This window comes from Mastigoproctus giganteus, chromosome 11, assembly GCF_048544385.1.
Source record: "Mastigoproctus giganteus isolate SK-2022 chromosome 11, ASM4854438v1, whole genome shotgun sequence".
In the NCBI taxonomy this organism is placed as follows: Eukaryota; Metazoa; Arthropoda; class Arachnida; order Uropygi; family Thelyphonidae; genus Mastigoproctus; species Mastigoproctus giganteus.
Window position 1 is genome coordinate 62,424,007 of NC_143585.1, and position 13,061 is coordinate 62,437,067.

Sequence of the window (13,061 nt, forward strand, 5' to 3'; positions counted from 1 at the left end):
TAAATGGCAATAAGTCTTATAAAAATAAATATAAGAATTCTACTTACACAATCAGCTGAGCAAAATATACAAAAACAAAATATATATACAACAACACATCCACCAAAAACTTGTAATCTTTATTACATTATCCACTGGCAAATTATAATGCAACTACCACACTTTAAACTAAATCCAAAAATAAATTAATATTAGATAACTAAGTCCCTCTAGAAGTGATTTTTTCGACCGGTGATGTTCATTTTTACTACAAACACATGGTGTTCTTCAGTAGCATACCTAGGAAGAAGGGGGTACAGGGGGAGCATTTGCTCCCCCCTGCAACATTTTTGCCTTAAATGGCGCCTATGGAAGGGTGCACTATTTCTTGATGGGGAAATAGACCATAACACAAACAGACAGTAAAAGCGCCTATTTTGTCACCATTGCTCCTCTCAAGGAAAAACCTGGGTACTACACTGGTGTTCTTTTTCAACAAATGCAACCAATTATTACACGACCGGCACAAAATCGTATGCAGAACGCCTAAAACTCAGATCTGACTTTTTTTCTTTACATACTTCTCAAATTCCGACAAAATCAGGGATGCCCATTGAGAGCCAAAATTATACTAGAGGAATATTAAAATTTACAATCACGTCACTTTGATGGTAATTTAAATTTTTCTTCAGTGTTTTGCTTACACGCCGCTGGGTTAATTAAATTCCCGACTTTTCCTGTCCCAGACAAACCCCGGCATGGGCGTGCCTGTCCAAAAAGTGATACAGATGCCATAAGTTGAAATAAAAAATCTACCAAGTGACACTGATGTCAATTTTAGTGCCCCTCAATCAATGTCTTTATTTTCGATATGCATCATTAATCGTTTTAAAAATTCAAAAACATTGTCATAAAATGACAGTTCTGCAGTGCACATCATCACGTCATATAACGCACGCTTTTTCAAGCAGCGTTGCCATTAAGTGCTCGGTGGTAGTTGTAGTTTTTTAAATAATATATTTTAAAATATGTCTACAATTTAAAAAAAATAAATTAAAAATGGTAAATGACAGTGAACTATTTTGAATTATTTTTGTCAATTTTAAAAGCAAAACAAGGGAGCTCCAAAGGTGGGAAGGCAACAGGTGCGTTCTTGGTTAGTTTTCGCCTGGGCAAATTTATGATTTCCTAGTCAGTCCCGGAGAATCACGAACGGTTTGGAACCCTGTGGTATTATGGCAGTATGTAAGTGTTAGTGGTGGCAATATAATTTACTTTAACTTACAATTTTATTTACATTATAAATCTCAGATCAACAACATTTGATTGACTTAAATGTAGCAATTCTCCTACTTGTTTTGATATTACGTCCTTCTTTACACTACAATTACCTTTCTCCGGGGTGGAGAATTTATCCAAATTTCTCCGATTTAGATTTTCAAAGGAAAATTAACCAAATATTGTTGCACTTCGGTTTAGTTTCTAAGTCGTGTTTAATTTAAATATCACTTATAATTAAAAAAATATATTAAAAATAATATATAATATACAAAAATACTTCCTCATAAACTCCGCTTTGCATGCTCGTGGCGTCAGAGGTGGACCTAGATAGGAGCCAGAGGTGCCACAGTCTCCCCTCATGATTAAAAGAAACTACTGTGGATTTTTTTTTACTGCTACATGATGATTAAAGCTCAATGATTCCCCAGAACACTGATTTAGCCTACTTCCCCTTACTAAACCCTAGGACTCCCCCCTGTATGGCGTATTTTATAATTGTAATTGAGACGATTCCTTGCAAGCTGTTATATCGTTGGAAATTTACATTTTGCATGCCCCAAAAACAAGGGATAGGAAAAAGCCCTTTGTTTTTTCACTCTTACCCCTCCCACGAAATTTTTCTCTGGATTCATATTATCAGTGTTCGCGACCTTTTAAAAACACATGTATAGTCAAATCCCAATTTAACCGAAAGATTATTTATATAGTCTTTCCGTTAAATGGAGATAAAAAAAGGCTTATCCGCTAAATCAGATTTATTTTCTGCAATAAAACAGTTACAATGAAGCTGCATTTCTCTCTTCTTGCAGTGGCTGTATAGAGTACACAATACTCTATACAGTTAACTGTTTCTCCTCCCTCCTCTTCCGTATTCACTCCAAGAGTTCGTTTATGTTAATTTCTTTAACACCTCATTATTGAAGACCAGCCTTGTCTTGTTGTAAAGACCGGCCTTCTTGAAGTAGTTTATCATTACTGTTGGGCTACATTGTCCAGAGCTTTTTCAGCACATGCGGGTTTTTTTTGTTTTTTTTTCATAATTTCACCCCTAATCTCCACAAATACTGATTCCTACCATCATCATCTTCATTGATAGCATTGATAATAAGTTTTGTTATACAAGACTCTCAGAGTTTTCTTCTGATGTCTCAATTATCATCAACTATGAATCAATTACTTTATTTATTATTTTTCCCCAACACTTTTGTATAGCTCCAGAATTATCATGTCAACCTGGATCTTTGCCACCATTTATCCTATTCTAAAATTAATGCAGGTTCTTCAATTTTATGTATCTTTTTATTAGTTCCAAGAAAATTTCCTAAGAACAATGTAAAATATGTATTTCTTGTTGCTTTCACTATCTTGCATCTTGTGTTCATTTGAAATATTTCGTCGACAAACTAAACATGGTGACAAAGAATTACTGACATTATACGTGGCCAGGTGCCGAAAATAGGCTCCCAGCCACGCAGTATCAGTAATTAGTCTTGGTGATCTCAGTTCGATTTCCGTCGACGACTACAGGAATTCCAAGTTCTCTGCATTCGAAGATGTAGTTAACCGATCTCAGGCGGAGGGTATATGATTTTCCCCAGTGAGTTATTCCGTGGTTTGTTTCTTATTCCTCACAACATGCTAGTCAATGCTTGAACACACATTTCTACAGAAATAGTACACTTACGAGACATAATACACTTAACCGTACGTGTATTAAACACGTACCTTAAATTTATTAAATTAACAAAATAAGAAAAGAAAAAAAAATTAAGCGGCAGGCCTCTTACAACTTTAAAATGCCGATCAAGGAAAATTTTTCTCTTATTCCACAATCACCAGTCCGTTGCTGGTTCTTTTTCTTGACAATAGGGTCTTGTTAATATGGAAGCTCGACTTGTTGATTGTTGTTTTTGATACAATCATCTAATTTGTTCATAGTGCTCCAATTCATACACTCATCATTGTGTATATCTCTACCAATATGTGTATGCGTTCACGGGCGATCTGCAAGTTGGGCTGAAAACTCCAGCTGTTTGAGTGTAAGCCACTGCATCTGCCCTCCGCTCTCTCGTCGAGAAAGCGGAGGCAAAATGAACGGAATTACAGTATTTGGGCTTTTCATGTAGTTGGAGGAACTAAATTGTATTGTTTAAATCCGGTCTTTACAGTCTTGATACACCGCTGCTTGCTGATGAGTGTGATGATGACCTCCTACCTATCAATTCCTGATATATTACAAGAAATGCAGTAACGTTCCTTCTGCGTCTTTACTGCAAAGCCAGAGCTATTCAATGATTTTATTCCAACAACAAAATTTTACAAACTAATTTTTAAATACAGATTTCTAAGATAAATTCTTTCTTCTGCTTTTCTGTTAGAAGATCATTAACAACGTCATCAACTTTCGAGCGGCCACTGGTTTACTTCAAAAACCAATGAAAGAAATGTTTTTATGAATTTTTTGCTTGCTCAAATATGAAAAAGCCCCCAACTGTATCTTTATATTTTCATTGGAGATGTATGGCTGTAAAACATTCTTTAAGGTTCCCTTTTGGAATTGTTGTTGTAGGGTTTTAGACGCATCAGCAACTTACGCCATATTGTGCCATATGTAATATGTCTGTAAATTGCGTGTTTGCTGTGATCGATTTTCCGTTTGCCGGACGAAAAACCCCAGTTTCCTGGAAATGATACCTTCGCTTGAGACATAGCCAGTATAGAAAAGACAATGATTAATCCAACTATGCTTTCCACGAGGGAGCCTGTTTCAAAGTAAAAATGTTCATTTTTCCCATAGTCTTGGTTTCGTTTTCACAGTTTTTTTTGGAACGAAAGTTAGCCTTTAAGGCAGTTAGAGAAATAACACAATTTTAAAAATTCAGTTTTTAATATATATTTTTTAATTTAAACAAAATTATTTTTTTTAATAATAATAATATTATTTTTGAATAACAAGACTGTTGCTTCCAAATACCATTTTTGTTGGTATCATTTAATATAGTGTAAGAAGTAACAATAATTTTTTTTTTCCAGAAATTTGATTGGTGAAAATTGTACAAGCGCCTGCTGCGGTAACAGTTTTGACACGTCCGCAGGAAGTTCAAAAAAAGTTCGTATTGCGAGTAAGTTAGTGCTGTGGAAATAACTTCAAAAAAAAACAAAATTTATAGAGACGCTTCTGAATTCCTTTAAAAAAGAAAAAAAAAAAAAAAAAAGATTTAATGAAAAGTAATTTTAACATGTTTGATAATGTGGTGAGGCCTACGAACACCAAAAGACGGCTCTCTCTCTCCATGATACCCAGATTTATTTTTTCGGATTACTTAAATAGAAACGACCTTCAAGTTAACATCGAATCAGAACTGTCAACCATAACTGTTCAAAAACTACGTCAAGTTTCATCCGACATGGTGAAAAAGGTTTGTGTTCACTAGTGGCGTTCACAATCATGAGTCTAGCCCCCTGATGCAATGTAATTTATTTATTTTTTACATAACTTTCTCGTTTTTGTTTTTCTTTTGTGCTTTTTTCCTGACCTGAGAATCCTCGTACAACTGCACCACAGTATAATCCACTACGTTTTTACATTTTGGAAAGGATACTTCCAGCAGTTATTGCATCTCTATTATAATTCTGTTTATAATAATTGAAATAAAACTTAAAAGTATACTATGGGTTGCGTGTCTTTTGAACTACCCTATAGAATCATTGAGACAAAACAAAGACACTCATGAACTAGGCGCACACCCGTGATTTTTCTTTTATTTGGGGGGGGGGGGGGAATAGGTTAGGTGTGTATGTTAAACGCCTAAGCAACTAAGACTATAAAGACCAGTATATTGTGTTTGTAATTACGTTCATTCTTCAGTCTGTTTGCTGTTTACTATGCAAAAAGCCCCGATTTCCTGGAGAAAAAACCATGCAACCCTAGACTGAGACCGACTAACTCAGCTACTTGTGAAAAAATCCCTCCCGTCACTGAGGGGAAAACAAAAAAATAAAAAAAAAGTGATGACCCCAAAGTCAAAGTAGCGACATCGATATCTTTGTAGGGGGAAGGGACTTTAGCCCGGAAACTTTCTCCTGGGTAAAAAATGGGTACGCCACTGCAACTAATAAAAGATTGCTAATTAACAGAAATCTCTGTGGGACATCTGCAGCCCTTTCTTCCAACCAACTTCAATAAAAGCTTTGAATTGCATCTCCAGTTTCCAGTATTTGGCGGTACATGCTAGGTGGAACCTAGCATGTACCGCCAAATACTGGAAACTGTTTTTATCATAAAAATACAGTACAACAACAAACACCATAATACAGTATTTAGAAATCTGTACAAAAATTGATTGGTATTAATGCGAACAAATTGAAAAGAATTTTAAAACAGACATCAAAATAGTTTACCAGTAGTTTGGAAATCGCACGTCTATTATAATTCCCTTTATTTATTACCTGAGAAAAATGAAGTGTGGATATGTCATGCAAGATTCTCAACTTTAAATGTTTAGTAGTGTATATGACGATGTTTACTTCTTGATATAAACTCCGGGTTAGGACAGACAGGAGAAAATGAAATAGAAAAAAAAAAAAAAACACCCATTTTTTCGCTAATTTACGTTCCAAAATCTGAGTAGGAAAATAATACAATGAAGTCAAATTCAAGCTGTTGCCATGCCGCCTTAAATTCCAGTGCCATGCGAATACAAGGTTTGCGGAAGTGGTTAGCATGACCTTGTTCTTATCATATATAGAGTTTCTTTCCTCGTCATAAATAGGAATTCACATCAATGTATGCATAAGATACGCTTTTTGTTGTTGTTATTAATTATATTTCCATTAAAATTATAAAAAATAAAATTGCAGTTGTGCTCTCGTTTTTGTTTTTCTTCTACTGAAATAGAATCCAATGAATTCCAAAATTGCATTCAGATTAATTAGCATCGATGACACATGCGTACAATGCCTATGATATAATAATAATTAAAAAAAACTCATTTCGTGCAGTTGTACGTTGCGCCACCACTTAATTAAAAGCGAGTAAACTATTTTTCCTGAAAAATACTAAACTAATTCAGAAACTATTTGTAAACGCTTTCCTGCAGATTAAGCAGTATCAACCCAAAATTGCCCATGCATCTATCTTTCTCAGTATTTAAAAGTGGAATTGGTAAAATCCTGCTTTCAAATTACTACAAATAAACAGTGAAGATGGAGCCTTAGTTGCTAATGCTCCTAAAAACCAAATAACAAACAACAGTGAAGGAGTCGTTGTATGGAATGCTAATTTATTATCACTTTTCATTTATTATCAATTCCTAAAAATAAAGAAAATATACGCTTTGTTTTCGTTATTTTTCAGGAACTGGTAATTAGGGAACTTAGTAATTGTGTACTTTAGCAGAAAATTCTGCACTTTAATATCTCCATTTCTTGTTTTATTTATGCATTAAGGTATCATTGTTATTATTGTGGAAACTTCACATGAAATTCTACTATGTCTATGACATCATGTGCTTTTCAAAAAGAAAAAAATAATTTTATTCATTTCTTTTAAGTAAATCGTATACTAATTAACTTTTTATTTAATTAAGTATTAATTTTCTTAAATAGCATATCACTCCTTCATAAATCAAATTCGAAATTTATACTTCTACCCTAGAGATTTCTAGATTCACCGCTGTATTATTCCATCATTAACTCAATAACTTTATGATGAACTTAAGACTATATTACATTATTAATTTCACAATAAATAAAACTGACTTACCGGTGTTGAAGTCCTATTAATCCTAGATAAATAAGATGAGAAATATCTAAACTTGTTGGCCAGGCATCACTAGCTACAACCCCAAATATGCCACAGGCCTCGTGCAGTTCGTCTGACTGTTGACATGGAGTCTCCATGTTTAACAGACTATTACGAGAAAAAGCTATAGTCACCTGATTATATATTTTTAACTTAATAAGGAGAAGGTCACACTGAATTGCAAACTTTTGCGAATATTTTTGTGATCACTGGTGAGAATCACGTGTAGACAAACAGCACTGCGCGCCACGTGTTTAAAATACTGCTTTGGGGCCAGTTACTCACTCAATGAACAAAGAGTCTTCAGCCAATCAGAATCGTCGCTTTTTATAACTTTTGCGAACTTGTCCGCAAACAAGTCTCTGGTCTAGTAGTGGCAGAAGCAGGGAAGAAACTGCCTTAGGCAATTAGTCTAAGGTTAAAAACTATATTAAAAGGTAGGGTATAGATTCTAGAATTCCTTCCATAAAGTTACGCAATGTGGTACTGCAAAACCCGGAAATACAGAGGATGGGCGCTACTGCTCAAATGTGGGTTCAAAATAGACAATTAACTGCGTGGAGGTGCCCGCCAGATCCGAACTTACGCCTGGACAAAAAAAAAAAAAAAAAAAACAGAAGTGGTAACTCTTTAGTTCCCATAATTTGATAGTGCTTATAAATTAGTGTCTTTGTTGTCATTATTTGAAAATTTTCTTCCTAGATTCTTTTGTATAGATTCATATACAGATATTTTGTCTAGCATCTGCAGATGGAATACTGTCATTAATAATATACCGAAATGAATGAAAAAAAAATATATAATAATAAATACTGTAGTGTACTCTTTATTGTATAATTAGAGAAAAATTAATAGTGTAACTATACAAGTCTTTCACCAAGAGGGAGGCCAGTTGTTAAGAATAAAAGGAAAGTTAATAGATTACAATAAATTAAATAATTAAGAGTTATACAATAATATCATGGCAAAAAGTAAATTACAAGAGTCAGTCACACCAGGTGCTAGATTTTCAGGATTGGAGTCGGAGCAGATTAAAGAGTAGTTTTACGATTTTTTTTTTTTTTTTTTTAACCATGGCGAATCTTTTGGAGTGAATTCGTTTTGGTATCCTCTTTATATCCGTTATTTAGAACTTGCTGTGACAGTTAAGTGTAGGCTTTGGCCTCGGTCTAGAATCTAGAGGTCTAGACCATGGTACCATCATCTAGACTAGAAATGATGGTACACTCCACGAACACTGCACCCAGATGTTTGGCTCGGAGCAGTAGCGTAGCCAGGATTTTTTGTCAGCAGGTACATTCACAAAAAAGGCACCTGCCTAATGCTCAAAAGCGTTACCAGATTTCGGTGTCAGGGGATACAATGTACCTCCTGACCCTGGCTACACCACTGGCTCGGAGATTGCCGACTGCATTTTAAGTGTACCCTTTCCAGAGTATTTAGAATATACAATAGCGAACAACAGCTTCACTGAGTAGGTGTGGTTCTTGAGCTATAAGCGTGGTGCGTTATTGGGGAACGAGGTGAAGTTTCGTAGTTGCCCATTTCAGCAGCCAGAATTTTTTTTTTTTTTTTTTTTTTTTTGCTTTTACAATCGTGGAAGCAGCGGTGGCTCATATTTCACTGCCGTAGACATAGAGGATTGCACTAATGAACTTCTGTACTGTGGAGATATTCTTGACATGGAGAAGCTGTATTTTTAAGTGCCGATGATGCTTTGCAAACCGTTAAGAGTCGTAGAATAATATTTGAAATCGCATTACCCCCCAGTAAGGATTTGAAATTACTTGAATCTGGTTTTAGAGAGTGAGAAAAAGTTGTGCTGACTTATCTGTACTTATGGGGAGGCCAACCGAGAACAGGTAGTTCTCAAGGTCAGCAGGTTTACTATTAATCAGTCTGGAAGCTGCTACACAAGAAGAAATGCGGATGACCCGTATTAAGATCATTGGCGTATGATTAAATATCACACCACCCGAGGGTAACTGACACGACTACAGTCGTGAATGACAGACTGGAGAAGATTCTGCCGTGTGGGACCCTGCATTAATCGTTCTGCATGCTATTTGGTCGCAAAACTTGACAACAGCTCTTTCGTGAAGGAGCGTATTCAAAAACTACAGAGGTTACCATAGCCAGAAAAGATCCATCAGCGTTTGGATGTTATGGCCATTTTGGCTTTCTCTTCGAAATTCTCCTCTCTCCCCACTGTCTGGGATGCTTCTGGTTGAGACAATCTTGCAATAAAGTCTAGAGGTTAAAATAAAATAAAAGCTCTTACTGTCCGTAGTTGGATTTGATTTGATCATGCACATTGAGAAACGATTGCACTGAAACCAGTGTTGAAGGGGGGGGGGGGAGTTTCATCTCCGGCGGAATAAAATTCCACTCCGATGAAAAATGGTAATTTTTATTTTATAAAACACGAATTCAATAAATTTATGTAAAACAAACAACACGAAAAATCACATCAACTAATATGGTACTTATTAGGTGGTACACGGCGAAAATAAATCACTAAAATTCAAAAGACGAAATTTTCAAAATAATTAAATGGGCAATATTTCTGGCCGCACAAATTGTAACTAAAAGCCACTATTTCAAGTGTCCGCATTTTCGTTTTATAATTTTCAGGTTCTCTTTATTTCACACGAACCATCGCTCGATAGTGTTTTGTGGTTTATTTCTTTTTTTCTTTTACTAATGATAATAATTCTATAACTTTATAAAATTCTTAATATCACTTTATACCACCAGATTTTTTTCCTTATTTATGCCCCCAGTTTTTACCCCTCCTACATTAACACCTGACTCGTTTAATTTTTCAGAAAATTTCAGATTCAAGGGGTCTAGTACTTCATGTAGGCCTCCTCCGGTTTGGCTGGGTATTCAGAAAGACGGACACAACTCAGGTGCATCATATATAATATTGTTTATTCACACTATTTACAAGACAAATTAACTGAGTACATCATTAGTAGGTAAAATTTGTTAAATTTCTAGCATTAAATGTGTGCAATGGTTTTTTTTTTTTTTTTTATGAAAACCCCAAACACGAAAGGTATCAAAACCTATAGTACTTAGTACCATGCATGGGTTGAAGGAGAAGTATGGGGGGGGGGGGGGGCATGCCGGAAACTTCGCTCTAGAGACTAAACATGGGTTTCACCACTTCACGCCTCCAATAAGCAAAGTGGTGGTATTTCACCGGTTGATGAAAGTCATCTACCACCTATCACTATGTTTCTTCATGTCTCTTGACAATAGCTCCATCAGGTCGAAGTTAACATCTCACAAAATACTATTCATTATCCTTACAGTAGTGTTTCTGCTCAGGGCGGCCATCATTTTCTATATAGGCATTGTCAGGATCCTCCTGGAAATCGTCGTCTGTCTAGTGGGCGGCTATTCTTCTATTGGAATCTGCTTTCCTTCCGAAACTCTCACCTCTCTCTGTTCTGTAACTGTTAAATATCGCCAGGGTACTCATTTTCTCCCCCCCCCCCCGGTCTGCGCTGGGTGTCCGAATCGTTCCACGACTCCAGGATGCTTGACAGAATTGTCAGGTTTCGCTTCTCTGCTCTATCGGGAAACAGGAACTTTCAAAGTTCCCTTTCTCTTTCTTTTCTTCTCCACTCCCCTTATTTTCGATATCTCTCACTTATCTTTCAATACAGAGACCTTCGGTTTCTGCCATACTGCTCAGGTCGGTTCGCTTTTTCATCCTTCCCCTGATTGGGTTATCCTTTTTTCTGCAACGACTATTCTCTTCCAGGACTGGCCTTTCGAACTGTCCCTAAAACAGCGGCCACAACTCCCACTACCACACTTCAACGATTCTCTCAACTCTCTTTCCCCTTTTCTTTTTTTTTTTTTTTTTCGACTCAAAAACAACAATCTCCTGGTTCTCTTCCCCGCATCGCCTTTTTGTTCCTTCCTACCCCCTAATTTTTAGCCAATCATAGCCCGATCCCTATCTACCTCTTCATCCTCATTCGCTCACCCTTACTACTTCCGTGTCGAGGCCCTTATCCCTTCCAAGGGGACTTCCGACTTCTCGAATTTTCTCGAAGCTTCGCCGGAACTTCCGGGTGCTTAGAAGTTTCTAGATTCTTCCATATAATAAAATAAATAAATTTTTTGTTTATACTCCGGGACGACCAAACGGTCAGAGGAGTTCACAATTACAAGAAACAGCACCGTATTCAGCAGTCACGGGTTTGAACCCCGGTCACTCAAGGCACGTGTACGTATGCACCCGTGCCTGACCACTAGGCTACGGCGGCCGTAAGTCCATCCCGGTTCACTTACTCCTTTAGTCATGCTTTGTTTCAAGCTACCGTTCCTTGAAATTATTAAAGTGCTCCCAGAGTCGGCCTGTTGCATCTAGGGGCAAGCTATCCCATCACGGTGTATGTTCAATCGCGGGTCTCCCCTTCCCTCATAGTCTTAAAAGTCCGAACCTTCTTGGGTTAAAAGCGGTCCCTTTATTCCTTTTTATCAGAGAACTGCCCTCGTTTTGTTTATAGTAAACAAGGACTGCCTTTTACTGGTGCTCCCATTGTACTGTTGTGCTCCGAACGGCTTCCCCCCCCCCCCCCCCGTTGCTACGTTAATCCTTCCTCTACCTAACCTTACTGGAGATATAGCGAGCGCACGCAAATCTGGTAACCGTCCGATTTATTTTACTAAACTATCATTTATTTTATTTTTTCTACTCTATATTTTCTTTTCTCCGGGATATTTCTATTATCATGTATACTTGTAAGAATAGGGTTCTTACAGTTTCACACAAACGGTCTACTTGTGACTAATTCTTTGTTTGTATATCGCAAACAAGATTGCAGGCCGGGAATAGGTTCGCCTGAATTGGTTCCTGACAGATGCTTTTGTAAATGTAATTATAAAGTGTCCCGCAGCTTTCAGAAGAGTCTGCAGCCACTAATTCAGTCGTCAGCAGTTTCGCTTTATTTTTTTTTTTTTTTTTTTTTTACAGCAAGGATATACTTGGGGCTAATTCTTCCTTTGTACTTTGTATACCACAAACAAGATGGTTTGGTCGTAGCCTATAAACAATACATTTTATATCATTTTTATTATATATGCATCTGTACTGTAATATTGAAAGATTGCATGCAGATAAGCTTTCTATCTTTTTTTTTTTTTTTTTTTTGCAAATTTTAATCGGTGATTTTCATATTATTAAACTGTGATTATTGTCTGAACAGTAATGTGGTTTTTGTGAACTGACTATTAGTATTTAGATGTTAAATAATAAATATTTCCTTTTGTTTTCTCATATTCTCTTATTATAACATTAATAAATATACAGATTTGTTTGTAACATATACATATGTTGCAAATATTAAATAATAATAAAAAATATAGTACATATACCCGCCGAAGTTTACATTCTCCCCCCCCGCCCCGGTGCAAACGCTCTGGATTCAACACTGACTGAAACTCATTTGTCTGCTGTCTAATTCATTAGATATTTCCTTATTTGGAATTATAAATATCATAAATTGTTAAGAAATATTCATAAAAGGTGATCGGCCCGTAAAAGTAATAAATGAACCATATATATCAATGGTATTTATAAGAAATTGAAGAGGTGTATTAAAAAATCGTAATATGGTTTTTAGACTCGAGACACCGCTTTTTTGGCAGAAGGAATCCAAAGATCATAATGGATATATAAGTTAATTAAGAGGATGAAAATAGAGAATGAACTGCAAACGGGGATTGGAACTACAGAAAACATGGAAAAATGTGAAAAACCTCATGATTTCAATGTCTTCTTCAAGAGTAAACCATCAAAATCACAGGAAAGATAGCAAGAAGTAGGGCCTCTGTTTCTGACATGAAATATACGTTTACATACAGAGGCAGTGGTAAAGGAATTTTAATTTAGCGGGAATAGTGAACGTATATTTCATAGTTGACCTTGGATTGACCATACGCGGTTATATACTTGAGTGTTGATTTATTTAATATC

At 36.1% G+C, this 13,061-nt stretch overlaps 1 protein-coding gene across 1 annotated transcript in view; it reads right to left on the reverse strand.

Moving 5' to 3' along the window:
* LOC150078055 (amidophosphoribosyltransferase-like) overlaps positions 1–7,161 on the reverse strand; it is a 55,350-nt gene extending 48,189 nt beyond the window's left edge. Inside the window, exon 1 of the mRNA XM_090384446.1 lies at positions 7,025–7,161. Coding sequence (XP_090240572.1) covers positions 7,025–7,161 — 137 coding nt within the window. The remainder of the gene's footprint in view (positions 1–7,024) is intronic.
* Between the last annotated feature and the right edge of the window lie 5,900 nt (positions 7,162–13,061).